The sequence below is a fragment of the Athene cunicularia genome (assembly GCF_003259725.1).
Source record: "Athene cunicularia isolate RWA chromosome 2 unlocalized genomic scaffold, athCun1 chr2_part1, whole genome shotgun sequence".
Lineage (NCBI taxonomy): Eukaryota > Metazoa > Chordata > Aves > Strigiformes > Strigidae > Athene > Athene cunicularia.
In genome coordinates, this window is record NW_020799095.1 from 13902654 (window position 1) to 13921925 (window position 19272).

General features: G+C 39.6%; 1 protein-coding gene across 5 annotated transcripts in view; it reads left to right on the forward strand.

The window, feature by feature from the left end:
* Positions 1-19272, forward strand: part of SATB1 (SATB homeobox 1) — a 75505-nt gene that overhangs the window by 44081 nt on the left and 12152 nt on the right. For all 5 annotated transcript variants that reach the window (XM_026843101.1, XM_026843104.1, XM_026843105.1 and 2 more), the window contains exon 9: positions 4044-4199. In XM_026843101.1, coding sequence (XP_026698902.1) covers positions 4044-4199 — 156 coding nt within the window. The remainder of the gene's footprint in view (positions 1-4043; positions 4200-19272) is intronic.

A 19272-nucleotide genomic window follows, 5' to 3' on the forward strand; every position in this document is an offset into this window, starting at 1 on the left:
CCCCGCAAAAGCCACCATGGAAGAGAGTTAATGGAAACCCTGACACTTAACTATAACTGCACTTCCAGGCGCCACTGTAATAATGGAGTAGTAAACCTTGTCCTGATAAAAGCTGTTCTGAAAGCAACAGCATTTATTGTACCTCCTGTGCTATTTGCAGAGCAGAACTGAAAAGTAGTTTGTTTTGCCTGGAATGAACTACTTTATGAATTTTAATGTACGATGTAATATTAAAAGCTAAACCAGGATTAAAGAAGATTTTTGTTCCCAAGCTAAAACAGTACTTATGAGAATGTGTTATAAAAGATTTTTGTGTTTCAGTTTTGATGGGGAAGAAATGAGCTTCCATGTTTGCGTAAACCTCTTCAGATTGGTTATCCCTTCTGTAACAACCTCTCCTTTGTTTAGGAAAATTGAATTAATCCAGAACTTCTTGTTACTGTAATCAATCTTATTTGATAAGAAGATCTGTCTAGGCAGACCAAGAGGGATGAGTGTCTTACTTTTTTTCCAAGTATTTTTAAAAGAGTAATTGGTTGTTGATAGGAAAACGGCCAAATGAATTTCTGATTCACAGTGTGCTACATTTCTAAAATAATGCTCCCCTGTTCAGTTAGAGTTTGCAAAATTTGGTTACTGTAAAAAAAACAAAAAAGCTGATCTGTGGTTTCTTTCCTAACCAGAAAATGTGGCTATAAGTGTGGGTGGGGTGGGAGGTTATGCTTAAGTGTGGATGAGATGAGAGATTATGTTTTGTTTTGTTTTTCTCTCCAAAATGAATACTTTTTCCACCTCCTCTCCCAAGTCCCAAAGTTGCACCGTTGAGGGCTTTTTTGTTTTCTGTTGGGTTTTTTTGAGGAGGAGGGTGTTTTTTCAACCCAGCTTCAAACAGCCTCTGTCTTGAACTCAATTCTAAATTCAACACAACAGCCTAGATGCTTGCTATGTATAAATTATGAAACGATTTTATGTATGGATATTCTCCAAGAGGTTAATTAGCATTATTGCATGGAATTCATCAGACCAGAGCAGACCAATGGTCCATCCAATCCAGCCACAGTCTATACCTGATCTTTAAAGAGAAATTATTAAGAGGTGGGGAAAGAATTTTTGTACTTGGCCAATGATGTAAATTAGAGAGGGATAGGGTATGGCTGTGAACAACTCTTGATAATCCCCAAATTTATAATTTTATAAATTTAAGACTTTTATTCTCCTGAAGTTCTTTGGGCTAATATGGCTTTTTGATGCAGATAGAAGTGTTTTCTGTTGTTCACTTCCAAATTCAATATCAACAGAAGGCAATAGAGTTCTGTTTGTTTGTTTTAACTTCAGTGACATATTAGATGCTGTTAAGTTTGTTGTACCTGTATAAAGATAGATGTGATTTGCCAACCAGAATGAGGATTTTCTGAAATTCCCCTGTGTCAGATGCATATCTGGGCATTGAAAAGTTTGTACTAAGATGCGTAGTTTAAATTATGTCTCCAACGTGGTGTGTGAGTCTTGATTTTTGATGATCTGGGTGTCCACAGCTCAATTAATTGGTCTATGAAGTACTGCTACAATATGAAGCTGTGTTTTGAAGCTGAGTAGCAATCAGAAAGGCAGTGTGCTTACAGAAGAGAGACATATTTCAATCAGGACCACAAGAGCAGTGTTTCCTTCCCAAAAGGTACCATGGACTTGTGTATGCTAGCTGAATACCTGCGTTTCCTCATCTTCCCATCAGGACCCTCAAAGATTAGTTACAAGTTAGAAATATTTCTTTGGGAAGGACTAAAATAACTTTTCCAAATTTTAAACCAGAAGTCCAAGAAGGTGTGATGACAAAGCCATCTCTTTTTCATTTTATAATTTAGCTTAGCCTGATTTTTACATGCAGCAGAGAAGGCTGTCTCCAGTGGTATGTTTAACATCCCCATTGGTTGTCAGTTATCTTTGAGCGAGTCCTTTTCATTTAAAGGTTATAAAATTGCCACTGATTTTGTAATTTTCAAACAATTCCACTGTATGGTGTTCAGGAGATGCACCTGCTCTTGCAGCCCCATGCTGATTTGCCCAGTGTGAGGCATGCATTTTCCTGCTCTGTGGTGGGTAGAAGGGAGGTTTGTGGTGCTGCTCCTTATGCTGCCCACTGCGAGGAAGTTCAAATGTTTCTGAGCAGCCATTGGCCCAGGCTTGGCCATCCTCTACTGCAGTGTCACCTGTAAAATGTCAGACTGCAGAAAAGGAAATGCCTCAAGCTGCCGATTGCTTTCAGATGAAAGCAAATCATGGGATAAACCTTATGCCACTTTCTTCTTTTCCCTTTTTATTTAGGATACCTGTTTTCAGACACCAGAAAATGCTAATACCTGCCAGAAGGAGGCAGGTGGAATTGTGTGTGGATGCCTTGTTCTTGCTGGGGTTTTGCCCCTTGCAGCTAATGGGCATGTGTTAGCACAGCTCCTGAAACACCTAAAAGACAAATAAGGCTCAGCAAAAGTGTTATGCACTCCCAGTTTCTGGTCTAGATTATTTTATTTTAAAACCACTATGGAGGATAGTTGACACAAATTGAGCATGACATTTCTAGGAAAAAATGGGCTGATGATTTGCTTAAGTACATCTCTCGCCCAAACCCTTTGACTCTCGTATCATGAGACCTGTGACATATGAAAGCTCATAGAGAGCAAGATTAGAAGATAAATTATCATGTTGTCAGGATTTCCCTTTGAACCTCAAGGGACATTAGAGCACAGGAAGATGCTGACTTGCACTGTATTAAACTGATAGTGAAAGTGTGGGTTTAGACCCGTACTCAGGAGTAGGCTGAATCACCCTCTGAAAGTGCCAAGCTCTGTCCATTAGATTTAGAGATAGCCTGAATGACTAATTTAGACTAGATGTGTAACTTCTGAATGGCTAAATTAACTCAGCTGTCAACAACCTTAGTACGAACCAGTAGGTCTGAACCGAAATCTAAAGGTTTGATTTTGCATCGTCACCTTCTGGGTTCTTGGCAGAAATCCAGTCTTTCCTTTCCTGTGGTCCACTTTAGTGTTAAGTGGTCCGTTAGGTCCACTAACCTTGGGCAAGCATTGCAAGAGTAGCTGCTGAAGAAAGACATTAACTATTGAGAATATTGTAGGAGAAGCTAAGTACCTGCTGATTTTTTTGTGCCTCTCAACTGATATTGCAGAAACTGCACTGTAACCTTGGTGGGATGATTCTTGGTGTTGAAACATCACTTCTGTCATTTCCAGAGGATGAAGGAAAGAATAGTATTCTGCACATCATGTCACTACTGATGTATTTTTTGTTGTTTTCCTTAATGCTGCAGATGTAGCATAGCGGTGGTAGTGTAATCATTCTGTCTTGTTTTCATGTTATTCTTTTTTAACCTGGACTGCAAGAAGAATAAATATTTGATGTATGTAAGTGAAATAAAATTAGAATTAATAGTTTTTAAAAGGCCTATCTTGATTTCATGAATGAGTGTTTAAAATATACATTATTCTAAACTATCACTTTCTTAAAAACAGATTAAGAATTAAACTGATAAGATAATATTTTGAAAACTTAAATCTAAAGCCACAACTTTTCTACATTATCATGCATTTGAGTGCACTGCACATAAGGCATGAATCAAGATATATCTGTCAGGTTTTTATTTCATTAGAGATTTTTTTTTATGCTGCACTTAAAATTTTCACTTAATTTGTGTGGAGCAAAGAAATCATGTAAGGATTCACAAGTCTCTACAAGACTGTTTGATAGGTTTCCACCTAATTTGTTTTATGACATTAAAATTCACAGTGGTCAGTTAATAATAACTCATATTTCACATGCTCTCACTTGTTACAATATGCTGAATTTTCTTGTTTCCCAGTTGCCTGAACCACAGATAACTTATAATGTTAAGTCTCTGAAAAGCTGAAAGAATATCAGAACAAGATTGAATAAAAGGAATAAAATGGAAAGGGGAACTACTTGGGGAGGGAAAGAGAAGAAAATAACTTTTTCATAATGAAAAATGTCTCATAAAATATATTTTCTAGGTCAAAACTGCTACTATTGCTACAGAGAGGAATGGAAAAACAGAAAATAATTCCATGAACATTAATGCTTCCATTTACGATGAGATTCAGCAGGAAATGAAGAGAGCTAAGGTGTCACAAGCACTGTTTGCAAAGGTTGCGGCAACCAAAAGCCAGGTAAAGCTCCCAGGGTGCAACAGCCTCCCCGTCCTGTGTGATTATTTCCTCCTGCCCCGGTTTTGATCTGTTTCTGTGTGAGTTACAGCAAGCGGCTGGGTTAGCACGCCAGCCCAGTACCGCAACGTGGAGCTCCTTGCTGAGTCCTAAGGTAACCTCTGGTTACCCCTGACCAGAAGCGGCTTCCCGAGATGCATCCCTCCCTCTTCCCTGCCAGTGAAATGCCTTCGCTGCACACCCATGGGTCTTGCATGGCTCAGAAGGCACCAGGTTCATCAGTTCTTAGCTGGCAAAAGCTGTGGGCGAGCTCTGTGTGTTGCTGCTGAATTAATCTCGAGGCTTTAGTATTTTGCAATGACATGTGCTGTAATGAGGAATGATGAGGTTCTGTTTTTTGCTGAAATATTTGGTCAGACCCACTGGTGAGTCTGTGCAAGGGAAATGGAGCAGCACTCTCCATGTCAAAACCAGCAGTAACAAACCCAACCAGCAAATTGCAGTTATACAAGTTACATCTGAGAAAACATGTATGGTCTTTGTGGAATACAATGACTGCTTGGTTACCTATCTGTGTGCATACTTACATATTGCATGTTGAGTTTTAAGCCTTTGTTTTGTAGTTTCCTTTCCTATTTTCTTCTACTGAAGAACTTCTGTCAAGTTTAGTGGCAAAAGAGGGAAATCGGCAAGCGCTTGTTGGGTGTGATTATCAAAAGTGACATGTCTTCTGAGAAAGATGACTGGAGTATGCAAAAAGCATTGATTTAAGTGAGAATGTACTCAAGAAGTAAGTAAAGGAAAAATACATAGAGAAATCGGAAAGACTACAACTACATTATACCAGTGCTTGAAAGAAATGGTAAAGGCACCAATGCTTCCAGTGTTGAATTTTCATGTTAGATTAACTGTTAAGTCTACTTAGTCACTATTCCTTTACTTTTCTAAAATTGCTTCCTAGAAAAATGCAGCATCTTCCAGGGAAAGCTGATAATGATCAGTTAGACCGATGTTTCTTGGGCTGTCAGCATTTTAGTGCTGGTTTTCTTTTTAACAGTCTTTAACTTTTGACTTCTGCATTGTTCATGTTTTGGAGTTTACTCCATTTCATTGTATAGAAAGGATGTTGTCTCTTAAGTTATATGCTGTAAGGAGCATTTAAAGCGATATTTTGAAAATGTTATATCAAAATGATTAAACTCAAGCTGTGGACTGTAAAAATTATAGCTTTATAGGCCACATGCCTGCCTACCCTTCAATCACTGTCAAAGTGATAATTTCTACAATAATATGTTTCTTTTATTGTGGGATTCTAAACACCAAGTGCTGTTTAAACATTAAACTGAATTGTTTATGTTAGTGCTGTACTCAGTGTGTCATACATCAGGCCACTATAATCTCCCATGGAATGTAAAAATTCTGTCATGAATCATGGCTTGTATATCGGAAATTACTGTAATTTTGATTGGAAATTACAGGGCTCTTGAAATGTTTCTAATTATGATAGAATGTTACAGCAGTTTCCAACCTGTGTGCTCCTCAGATGTCTTTATTTACATGTCAAGACTTGGGGTGAGAGAACTGTCCGTTTTCTACACCTTCCCCTTTCCATTACAGTTCTGTGCAAAACTGAGGTATGAAGCCAATCTATCAGTCCACATAATTTAGATCTGATCTAATTTATGTGATAGTATATTTATTTAAGTGCGTAGTCTCCAAATTTCTAGGCGGGGCAGCTCTTCCAATGCTGATTTTAAAAGAGCCAGGTAATCAAAGTGAAGCACAAGTTTCTAGAGGATGCGGTGCAGGTTTTTTAGAATATTAGTATAAAATTTAGATTCTTATACAAACTTTTGCTTCTAAAACAACAGAAAACAAAACCCACATAGTTCTTTTCCCTTTTTTTAGTGGAGATTATGCCTGTATTCTCAGAGATTATGGTTCTCCCCAGTTTGAGCAATGGAATGGTAATTTCCATGTTAAGCAAACTTTCAGGTCTGTAGTCAGCCAAAGTGCCATTTGTGTTAGAAAGCTGCTTCACACAAGTAACTTCTTAGGTAAACTGGATGTATTGGGTCTTCTCTAACCACTTGACTACTAGTCAGCCAATCAATAAGATTTAGATATGTAGCAAGGCCATGTATATTAAAGGAGATATCTGTATTGTACAAAATTCTGCTTGTCAACGGTATAGAGAAATATTTCTCGGGGCAAAGAAGTCTCCCTTGTACAAAAAGAGGCTTGATCAAACATGTTCTTTAAGTGAAACTCTCTTGAGAGAGGTTCATTGTTTTTTGTTTTGTTTTGTTTTGTTTTTAATTTGGGGATATTGGTTTCCTGCTCAGAGCTGGAAATCCTGGGATAATCACTTTCAGCTATAGTGAAAAGTCTGGAGGACACATATTAGAAAATGATGCGCTGATTAACAGTTTTGTTTTCAAAATCACTAGAATTGAACATTGCTGCTCTTACCTTATTTTAGATGTAAAAACTTGATTAACTCCTGAGTGTAGTCTGGGCTTATGGTATAAAACAGTGTGTGACCTGAAACAGCTCTGCCAGTGGACAGAGATAGTTGTTTGCTGGAGGGCCTTTTTATTTTTTATTTGTTTTTTAAGGGATCTGTTTGGGCCAACATTAGATTGGGTGTCTAAGCAGCCAGCATCTGCAAGGTGTCTGGGCTTGCCTGAGCAAGGAGACTGCAGATAATGTTCTGCTGACTAGAGCACTTTGTACAGAAGAGCTATTAAATGACGCGCTACAGAAGTTTCTATTTAGGTAGCGCAGAGTTAAAAACCAAGCATCTTCCCTTGTGCTGTGTTAGTGCCATTGGCAAGAGTTACCTGATTGAAGGAGGGCTGCGTATGGGCCTGATGCTCAACTCACCAGGTGGCTACAGGGGCTTGGTGGGGCAGAGGTAATAGCGCAGGGCAAGGAAGGGGTGACAGGAGCAGGAAGAGATCAAGGAAGTGATATCAGTGAGATTGTGCTCTGCCTTAGGTGAGTGATGATTTGCGTACTTGTAGTTTCACGGTGTACTGTGCTGGTGGCTTGTTGGCTTTTGCAAAGGAAAGGGACTATCTGGCACATGGGTTTGAACAAGTTTGGGACTTAGCTAGAAGATTCCTTCAAACATTGAACTCTTCCTGCATAGGAATGTATTCATTCTGTATATTTTTTAAGTTTCCGTATTTTTAAGGATTGATATATTATCTGCAGAATAAATTCAGATTCTGTTAAATTCAAAATATATGCTTTAAAAGTTACTATGGTTATGCTGAGGAGCTAAGAAAGCTATTATAATTCAAATTGCTTGAATACATCACATCTTTGGGGAGTTTTAGAACTGTAATTGGCAAAACACCTAATGTCAGTATTTAAAATCTTAAGTTTTTATTGCAAGTTGTCTGCCTAATAGGCCTGCTTTTTTTTTTTTTTTTCCCTAGATTATGTTGAAAAGAGAGCTTTAGAAAAATGCATGCAAAAGGAAGACAGAAAGGTTTACCAAGTGCTTTGTGTCTGCTCCCAGGTTGTTTTTTAAGTGGTAGAACGGCAATACTAACAAAATTGTTTACTAAAATTTAATCAGCACACCTGATTAAGGCAAAATGAAAAGAATCCACACATATATAAATTTGTGTGGTACACGTTACTTTTACAATTTAATCATATTGGGGTTTTATTAAATTTATAACCTGACAGTCTGATTCAAGAAATTATGAAAGCACATTCTTAATTTTGTTATTTCAAACAAAAAAAAATTGATTTGTGTAATGATCATTAAGGCATCATGGTTCAGTAACTGTGCATTGGTTACAATGTTTTCATGTGGGAGCCAGGGATGAGGTTTTTTTCTTGATGGTGACAGATGCTGAAATCTAATTTTATTCCATAAAAACAGACAAACAAACAAACAAACACACACACACACCCCCCCCCAAACCTCAGAGCCCCGAGAGATAAGGCAAGTAGAGACTTGCAGTCTTTTTGTATGTTTGCTGTGTTTTGAGAAGTTACATTTATGTTAATAGTTTATCCCGAAAAGCTATGGGCTGCACGTGCTGGTATGAAGCAGGGAAGAAAGCAAAACTTTGCTGAAAATCAGGTTGCATTCCTAAGCTTTCTTAAATTTAAGAAATTACAGTTTACAAAAACTGAAGTAATATAAATTTCCCTACCTCTGAGAGTCTCATGCACTACAGTATAAGGCCACTAGCCTGCATTATTATACCTAAATGGGTTTACTTTATAGTAGAATAAATAGGTAAAATCAGTACTTTTCTGCAGCATCAATCCAGCTGATTGCTGTGTATGGCCAGGTAGGCGCTGAATGCCCTTCTCACCAAATAGAAGTGCCTCTATGTTGAAGGCAAGACACTTGGTTCTCACAGAATCACGCTCTTATTTTAATTTTAGAATAAAACTAATGGAGTACTACTATACCTCTAGAAACCTCATCTAATTACAGAGAGTTTTGTCCCGTTACTTCTGAGCTGTTGCATTGTGTTGCCCAATTTCCTGTCCTTCTGTCCCCCCTGTCTTTCACTTTGGTTAGGCAGTTAGCCCCTTGGAAATGAGTAGTTTCGTATGCTTATCATGGAGGTAAAAATCACTGGTTCAGACCATGCTACAGACTCCATCCTAAGCCATCATTTTGTGCAGTGGTATTTTATTAGAAGTGTTTGACTTTTTTGCTTAGTATGCACCTGGAGCGTCCTCCTCTGAAAGGCTGCGTGGGGAGATACACGGGGTAGGCATTAGGCAGAGCATCTGACACTCTTGAGTAGATGGGAAGGAGTTAAATGGGAAGGGAATGCTAAATATTGGCACTAAAATTGCTTTTGGCATGCAAATACCATGCTTTTCCTGACATAAATATTTTCAGAATAGGCCATTAGAGTTCAGGTATATAAAACCCTGCTTTTACTGGAAATTTTAATGTTGTAGTAAACCCAGAGATTTATAGTGAAAAATTGATGTCTGTTATCTCACTTTTATCTTTTTAACCAGCAGTTTTATAAATGCTGTATCTTTGATCTGGCTTTTTCCATCTAGAGACTAAGCTATATACTCTAATAGGAAAGTCATTTTTAAACAGCTTCCCACACTGAACAAGCACGGTATTGTGGATCTGGCACGAAGATGTAACATGCCATTACCGCAGATATAGAACAATCTATTCAACTATTTTCCAGCGGGGGGAAAAGAAACCTTTTTATCACCAAGAGTAACCCTCTGGTAACAATGTGGCTTTAAGAGGGGGTATTGAAATTATTTCCAAAGCAGTTTCCTCAGGGTGCTGCACCTCTGGCTGCCCCAGTAGGGTCCAGCCTGGGAGGCAGGAGGGGGCACAGTCCTCTGCCCGTCACCCCACATCTCTGACAAGTCCTCACCCTCCTTTGTCTCCCTCAGAGCAGCTGAGTCACTTCCTGGGTTTAAATCTTGGCTTAAAAACCTTCTTTCTCACTCCCTCGGCGTACAATGGATTCTCTGTGGAGCGGGGAGGGATACTGCACAGGGAGACGCGAGGTGGAAACAAAATGCGCTCTGAGGTCTGCCATTGTTCCACAGGTCCACCTGAAAATAAACCCCTCGCCCTCATGGGAAGGCAAGATACACTAGTTAGAAAATATTAGCTGCAGAAGAACACCACCCAACCGCCTCTATTTTTCTTTTTATTTAATTTTCTTTCTGTATTCCCCCCCCGCCCCCCCCCAGCTACTCGGGGTGATTGCTCTGGCAGTTGAAGAGGTGCCATGAGCAGCAGAAGTCAGGACAGGATTGGGTGTCAGTGGGAATGGGAGAGGAAGAGTGTGAACGGAGAAGGCAAGATGGGCTTCTGCGTGCAATCAAGAATTGCCCCATAAAGCGGCATGTCATTCAGTGAAACTGTGAAACTTGGCAGATAGAAGCTGATTTGTTTCTTTCACAAAATACCGTGTTGCAAAGTCATGAGAGAAGGAGATTTCTGGGTTTCTATTGCAGGAACAAAATTAATGCTTAGAGCACTCCAGGTCCTTCCTCTGCCCTGTGTCTTAATTTGTTTTACAACATCTTTTTTGCAGAAATAAAGATTAAAGCCTCAGGAAATTTCTTTAGGATTTTTTCTTTTTTTTTTTTTTAATTCTGTCTCAGAAAGGGGGTAGAAAAATTGAGCTCAGTTAACTTGTGTATCACTCAATTTGGGTAGACCTGGAGAAGGGCTGGCATTGATCCTGGCCATATCCCACATTACTGGTATGACCTTGGCGGAGTGGGTTGACTTCAGTGAGTCTTGGGCTCCTGTTAGTAAAAAGTAGGCAGCAACTTCTTGAATCAACACAGATGCACTGATAAGAAACTGCCTTAAAATACCTGAGGTGTCTCATATCAGTGTGAAATTGCCCACAGAAATCTGCATAGAGGGGGAAAATAATTGCATTAAAACCTGTAATAGTTCAAGCCAAAGGAGAAGGTACAGAATGGAAAATGCTTAACTGGTAAGAGGATTATACTGACCTCTTCAAACAGCTCCTTGGGGCCAAGCAGACCTTTCAACATGTAAGGCAAAGGCTGGATTTGTTGACACACTGATGAAAAAGTGTGTTTCCTGAGCATGCTTTACACGTGGGGTCAAATCTGCTCCAGCTAGAGGCTTCCAGCCAGGCGGGTGGCAGTGTGAGCTGTTCAAATGCTGCTTACAATCTGCACAGAGGCCGTTTAAAGAACTGGTAGCAGCTTCAGGAAACGCTGTATATTTGAGCCCTAAGAAGAGCTTCCCTGGAGGGATGCGGTGCACACCTGCCCTGCCTTGGTTGGGAGTTGATACTTAATGCTCTCGTGGCCTCAGCCTGCAGCACGTCCCTGGGAGGTGCTGGGGCTGGAACCACTCAGTGCCTGGCAGGATGCGTCCCCGCGGGTGGCCAGAAACAGCAAAGGGGGGGTTCCTGCTTGTACGATTTTTGCCTGGTGGAAGGAGCACGAATGTGTGGGAGAAGCTAGGAGAAGTACAAGTTTAAGTCATTAAATGTACAAATGAAAAAAGAGAGCCAAGTAGAGAAAGCTCTTTACAAAATATAAAATTCTGTTAAAGCAGCAAGACGGCACAACATAAGGAATGTTTGGTACATGTTATTGAAACTGAAAAATCAGAGTATGGAATGAATTATAATTTAGCATAATCCATAATTTTACAGTTTTCATTTTGAATTATTTATCTTATATGATTTGATTAAAGATAAAACTGGCTGACAAGATCTTGAACATCTCTGCATGTCTTAATGACAAATGAAAAAAGTCCTCATTATAACTTCACCATTTAAAAATTTTTATTTGTATTGTTTCGATATAGCTCCCTTTTATTTTTAAAGCATATCTCAGATCCGCATTGTGTACACGCGATTCCATAACCCATCAGGCTTCAGTGTTGCCTCAGTACCTCTGATTCAGTAAATCAGATCATAGGCAGCATGCTGTCATATAATAAGGTGTCTGATCCTTATTACCAGTTTGTTGATGCACAGACTCCTTCAAATTGACCATTGCAACACATGGTTTCCCCTGAAACTAGCTGTGATAATTAGCGTGGCTCTAATGAGACAGAATGTCACTGATCTTGTGCTGAACTGTCGAGTATCGACGCTACGGATGGGAACTGTCAAAGCTTGCCATCTGTGACAGAGCTTGGCATATTCCATTTGCAAGGTAGAGCATGCTCAATAGACTGTTTTTAAACAAATGGTCCATTTCTTGATTAGGGCTCTGTGTTCTGTTACCGTGGAAGACTTTATATCGTAGTTAAACTTTTTTCTTTTTTTTCTTTTCTTTTTTTTTTTTTTCTTACTGGGGTAAGCCTGTTAGGAATTGAAAATGTTACTAATTCTCAAATGGGTGAATGGGTGCCTTCAATCTTCTGTTAGCTTTTTGGGGAGAGGTGCAGGGGAGCTGATCACGTATTAATTCTTCTTCCTTCCCTCAGTTATCTTAATGTAGTTCTTCTAAGGCTAGCACTTCCACAAGGGTTTTATCTGATTTTTTTAAGCAGCAAGGGATAGGGACAGCGTAGTTTTGAAGGATAAAAGAACAAAAAATAAAAAGTCTTAGATGATGCGCAGCAGGAGCACATGCGCCTGGGATGAAAGATTGAATCAGTCAGGAGAGTCAGGCACCCAGGCTCCCAAGACCGGCCCTGCAAAATGCCGTGCAAAAAGTCCAGTGCTGCTTATCATTCCAAAATATGCTTTGTTGCTTTTTATTTCCTCCTTCTCTGGCAGACCACACAGGGCTTGTTCTGAAGAACATTTTCACTAATCTGATCAGGCAGCCAAATACGCCGGGAAAACTGCTTTAATGATCCCACTAATTACCTCAAGTCAATATGAACTGTATTATTAGACTGAGGGAAAATATTCCATTAGGTCTCCCCCTTGGGAGTTTCTCCGCTTTGTGATGTCACTGAAGCCTTCGCCCTCTCGCTTGTAATTAATTTTATTTACACACGCAGGCACGCACAAGGTCACACCTGCACAACCGGAGCTGGCCAGGGAGCTAGTGGCACTCAGGCTTAATCAGATCTGTCATAATTACCATTCTGCATGTTTCTGACACACGCTGTGAAATATTTCAATTTAACTGCCGCTACCAGCACAACCAGATGTAGTGTGAGTGTGGCTGCATTGGAAATATTATTCCTCAGGATAAACTCTCTCCTCCTCCTTTTTCCTCCCACCCCCTCTCCCTTTTACAGCTAATGTGGCACAGAAGCTGATGTATCCTGTAAATCTTGAATGCAGCGCTAGATTGATAACAGCAGATTAGACAGTTTAACCACAAACAGCTTGTTCATTTTTCACAAATGAAAACCACATGTGGTGTAACTAAAATTTCAGGCTTTTTTTTTTTTTTTCCCCCTCCTCTTTGGTTGTTGTTTCCTTTTGTGTGTGCATGTGTGTGTGCGTGTGTTAAGGTCTGTCTTTCACTGTAAAGGAGTGAAATAAAAGAGTAAACATATAGGGAGAAAGAGATACTGCTGTCTTTGGAGATTATTTCTCCGTGACCTTCCTTGCTTTGGCAAAGAAATCGGATATCGCATGGGTGTTTTGTCTCTCACTCAGACTTTCTAATCTCTGGGTTTTATGCCCACTTATTAAAGAAGTCATCCTACTGTGCTTTTTTTCAAAATAATGTGCCAGCAAACACCTCGCTTTAAGAAGAGCTTCTAACCAAAAATGTAGTCTTCACTGCTACCTAAATTTAGCAGAAATAAAATTTTCTGCCAAAGTTTTTCACCATGAATTTTGTCTCTTTACTAAGTCTTCCCTCTAGCTCTTCCTTTGGGGAAAAGGTTCTTTTTAAAAAAGAATCACCAAAGTGCCTAGAATTTTGGAAAACAGGAAATTATTATTTTTTTTTTTTAATTTTATTAAAACATTCCAGTATTTCTTAAGAAAACAGGTTATGGTTAGTTTTTAGGAAACTAAATGTTGTCTGTAAATTGCTTTGGTTTTTTTATAAATCCATTTTTTCAGTTAAATTGTTCACCTTTCCCTAATTAAACAGCCTTTAACACTTAGTAAGGTGGTTTTTTTGAAACCATCTACTCTTTAGTAGATCGTTGTTGGCTACTTTTCCTACACAGAGAAAAAAATTAATGCAATTTTGATAGAAAATTGTAATTATAAGGTTCTAAAACAATTCTTACAGCAAGGAAAAAAATTTGTAAGTGTGAAGAATGCAACTGAGCAGATTCCCAAAAAGCTGTGGCAGGTATTGTCACGCAAGAGGAGTGGTGCAGTGCATCTGATAGAAATTCATCAAATCTAATCTGTAATAAGGCTTCCAGGGGAGGGTTGTGGGTTTTGGGTTTTTTTTTGGTTTTTTTTTTTTTTTTTGTAGTTTTTTTGTTTGTTTTTTGTTGTTTTTTTTTAAAAAAAAAAAAAAGTAGCTTTAGTAAGAGATTATTTTTTCCATTGCCAGTGATCTGTGATGCAGTGGAAATATCGAAAGTGCAGGAGACAGGGAGCTAAGAGTCAATGTTCAGAGTCAGAAGAAGGTGAGCAGTATGATTTTTGAAAGCCACTGTTTGTAGCAGAAAATTTAGCTGCAGGGATTGCCCCCCAGACTGTTGAGGAGAGGGTTAAAGATCCATGCTTATACTACTTGGCCATCAGTTACTAGTCCCCCAGAGCTGAGCCGAGTAGGTCAGGGTGGATGTGCTGTCAGCTCACAGTATGGCAGTGCCACCTCTGTTACTGACTCCCCCCAGGGTCCATGCTGACTCCGAACAAAGGGGAAATCTTGTCTTGGAGGTGCAGCTGAAGCCCTGGAGGTGCTATGGCTGCAGATGTCTCAAAAATGAGACTCAAAAAAGGAGTAAGGTGAGGAGGGCAGGAAGACCTCACATTGGAAGAGAATGCTGAAATGAACTGTCAGGATTCTTGCAAAGGGTCCAGAAATCCAGCTCTAGTTTCTTTGCAAAACTATTCAAAAAATGTCATGCAGTCAGGAAGCACTGAATGACCAAAAAAAAAAAAAAATGCATGGCACTCTCTCCCACCTCCTTTGAATCTTTTATTTTTAGTTTTTCTTTCTTAGGTAGAAGTGTTTTGGTTCCTACACTCCAGATGCATGAATCAGCTCTTCCCCAGGCAGCACCTGCTGTCTGCCTGACAAGAGGTGCTGCTTCTGGCAGGATGGATTTTCTTAATCTCTCTTCCCGCTTTCTGTATCCTCACCTTCTGTTTTGTTTTCCTCTTGCTGCCTTCAGTAATTCCTCTCGTTACAGCTCTCCTCTTAGCCCTCCTTTGACTTGTTCCCACCCTGTTCCTCTCCCATACATACAATCACCATCCACCTTTGCTGCATCTGTCCCTTTCTTCTGTCCTACTGCTGTCCCCTGTGTGCCAGAGCTGCACCGAGGACATCTCACCCCAAGTGCATCCCCCCACCCCCAGTTGCTTTGCACAAGCACTGGAGTGTGCGTGGGGCACAGCATGGGCACCCCATGCCCTTGGGCTTCGCTGGGTGCTGGGGAGCTGTGGTCTGGTCGCCAGTGCTGCCGGCTTCATGGGTGAAACATCGTTCCTTTCTCTGTGTGGCAACACAGATTTAGCTGGGAAAAGAGCCATGTTCTTGATTTCCAGGTTGCTCATGCCTGCTGTGGGCAGATCACTGATTCGGGAGGCTTTTGAAGATTCAGTATGTTGGTGTTTTAACATGAAGAAACTAAAGCACTATTTAAAAAAAATAAAAAGGGGAAAAGTCTGAGTGAGCTGTACGAGAATTAATGACGTATGGAAATGAAAACAAAGCTGTAGTGCCAGAGCTGAGGAGGAGGCTGAGGAGTTAGCAAGCAGCCCGTGGTTCCTGGCAGTGGGGGAAGCAGGGTACCAAATAAACAGCGCAGAAAACAAAAGAGAGCTTAACCCGTAACTAAACAGGAAATGACAGGGTAAAATTCCTCCTGAAAAAACGAAAACTGCTAAACACGTTACTGCAAAGAATAAAGGCATCTTATGCAAACAGAAATATACAGTAACGGTCCGAGCAGCAGTTTGTTAAAGGAGGGACTGATTACGTGAAGGGTTGTTGGTCAAAGGAAGGAGAACTAATAGGTGTGTGTTTTCTCCCTTATTGTTAAACTGGGTAATTCAAAACACATAACACCTGAAAGAATGTTACAAGATTTCTAGGAGCAAGGTGAGAAAGGAGACAATTTTTTGTTCTAGTTAATTTTTACTTTCACTGTTCCTAACAATTTTTCATTGCGTTCATTTTAAAATTTTCTTCAAATTTAACCTGTAAGTCAAACTTCAAATTTTTGGTTACGAATCACCCCAGACTGTTGGCATATAATGAATAGGCTAGGGCAAGCACGCAGCTAGTTAAGTGGGGAAAAATTCCAATTTGCAAATATTTATCTAATTCCAAATCCGCCAGATTTGGTCTGAAAACACATTGTTATTCTGTGGTCATCTCATTTTTATTCCTGTGCAGTGTCATGTTCCCTTACTTCAGGATGACATTCGAGAAGCATATGAAAATAGTTTTCAGGATCTTTGTAAAGTAAAGATGTTTGGACTAAATTTGGATTTAGCAGAATTCCCTGAAGTTTTGAACCCCAACTGAGCAAGATTTGCACATGTATCAGTTATGTCTGTGGGTTTATTTAGGTGACTAGGCATTTTGCTGAGCCTGGTGCTTAGCATCTCTATTGTACGTAACATGCAGGAGAAAGTTCTACAGATATAGGAACTTTCCACTGTTTATACAAAACCAGTTACTTTTTAAAAAAAAAGCTAAGAAGGGGTTGAATGAGATTCTTTTTATTTTTGCTTTAGGGCAGCCAGTTTGCTTCGGCTCTGAGAAATCATTTGCTACTCTTATTTAATATGAGGAGAAAGTCTAACTAAAGGTATTGATTCTTTTTACCTGGGGAAGGGGGACAGGATAGAGTGATCAGGGCAGGCAGGAAGAAGTGTCCCTGCTCCATGCAGCACCTGATTTAAGGGCAGAAGCTGCTACTGAAGCTGCTGCCTGGAAATACGGCTGGGGCTGAGGCTCAGCTTGGTTAGCACTTTTCTTGGCCACTGAAGAAAAGTCTAACGCTAAGCACTGCTCTCTCTAGGAGCTTTTCCCTCGTGGCTGTTCCTGTCCTCATCCTGACGGCAAACCAGCTGAAAACACTCTTGTGTTGCTTCCCACCCAGGAGGGAGAAACTCGATCTCTCCAGCTTCCCTTTTGATTCAGCTTTCCTATTCTTTTAAGTCTATGCCCCAAGCAACCGTGCTACAAGTAAGGGTATTTTAGCTTTCTAAGGGCTTCACTGCCTTTATTTTAACATGGGTGAGATAGATGCTTCTGTCTGTTCCCTTCTCATTTGCTGGGAGGTGTCTGCCTTTCACAGGTGTGGATTTTAAAGATTTTTTTTAAACTATTGATGTAATGGGTGTTATTTTCTGACTGTGTCTGTGGTTAACAAGACCTGGAGGACAGTTGGGGAAATGTTTCTTTTCAATTTCCTTAAGACTCCCCTCACCCTTGGCATTATCAGAGCGTTAAGTGTTCTTCACTATGAAACTGAAAGCCACGGAAGCCAGATGAACTGCAAGAGACAAGTTAAAAGAACTTTTCTCAGAATATTTAAATGTCTAATTCAAATCTATATCAAAACATTTAGTTAGGCCTTAAAAATGTGAAGCGATGTCTGAGAACGGGTTTGAGCTGTGTATGTTTTGGAATGATGTCGCTTGTTGGAACATCTTGTCAGCTGAACTGAATTTACAGTGAAGTCCAAATATCTATGAGCCTGTGATTCCTCAGTGTGTGTTAGATCTTCCCCTGATCCAAAATGAATTCTGGAAAGAAAAAACATATGACAAGAAGCCATGGATTTAAATTACTCCTTCTGGGAAATTATAATCTTTAAAAAAAAAATAAATTTAACAACATGATATATACACATATAAGTAATTACGGAAGTGACACTTTGGCCCTGTGGCCTTTTTACTGGAGGTCTTTTCCCCAAAGCAAATGTTAAATCTCTGTAAGCAATGTAATAATAAACATTTGCTGTTCACTTGTAAATTGATAGTAGTAAAAAAGATTTTTTAAAATTGCTAGGCTCTTCCTAATAAAGACTTTTCTCTAACTAAACTGCAGATATAGCTGCCGTACAAAAATTGATTGCATGTTTAAGAATAAATAAATATGGGCTATTAAGGGTCGTGGTTGAATTTAGGGTTGCATTCACTTTCAAGGGAAGCATTGGTATTGCAGTGAAATCAGTACTTCCCTCTACTTAAATAAAAGATAAAGGGCCATATATTACCAGTCACCCTCTGTGAAACCCACTGACCCATTTTATATGCCAGTACTATAAAAAGTAATGTACCAGACTAAGACTGACTTATTTAATAATTAGCAGTTGTTTTTTCTTGCTTAGATTTTTTTATTGTTAATTCCATTTTTGTCATGTGTATCTTGCAGTTACAATGCCAGTTGAATTGTGTGTGTGAAAGAGGAAGGATCTAGAATAGAGGAAGGCAGAATAAAGCTTCACCCACTGTTTGCATCTATTACTTTTTTTCCCCCTTCTTTTTACATATGAATGTTGTTGCATTTTACGTAAGATTTTCAAAGGCATACATATTATGTTTTTGATTAGGGTTTGTGGCTATCTATCACTGCTAAGCACTGTGAAAAAGATACATTTGAACAAGGGAAAGGAAAGGTGGAGGAGGCTGAAGCGGGGATACCAGGCTTGGGAGAAGCCCTTCACTTATTAAGTTCCCTCTGTACTCAACTAAAAAGTGATCATACTCATGTTTTCAGTCAATTTTAGAGTTCATGTTAGGTTTTTTCTTTCCATGAGCTGGTAGTACCCCTTAAGTGCTCATACACAGGGAATTTACCCACCAGATTTGATACAGCCTCAGACCTTAATCCAATGAGTTTTTCGGTAGCACTGGCTCTTAGCTGCTGGCCCTGGCTCCAGGTAGAAGGAGAGGTTAATACAACAGACGAGGCTGGGAGCAGGGCCACAACCTTCCAGGTCATTTTGTTTCTGTACTTGTTTGCTGCTTGTCATTGAATTTTAGAGGTTGCTTTAGCAAGTTTCTTTCTCCTATTTCTTTGTTTGGATGTTTACAAGAATAGAAATATGTATTTAATTGTTAAGTGCTGCAGCCAGAGAGGAGAAAAGGCAGAGGGAAGAACAGACATTAGGAATCCTTTTCCCCTCAGATATCACCAAAATGATGTGGTGGAATAATATCAGTACCACTAATAACTGTTTGGTCATTTGTGTTTCACAACCTGGAGAAGAGGTGGTAGTAGCATCCAGACAGGTGGTGTAGCTGAACAATAGGTTGCATAAGAAATTTAAGGAAATGTCATAATCTCTTCCAGCGTTCTTCAAAGAAAGTTGTTCCTGCTAGTGACGTTTACCTTTCTTCTGAAAAGCCCTATGAGGTTGTGGGGTTTTCACTTTGTTTGTTTTACTAAATCTCATCTATTATGAAGGCAGATACAGATTTACTTAAAATTCACATCTGGCTTCTCCTTTCAGTGAATGTAATGAAAGCCAGTAAAATAGATA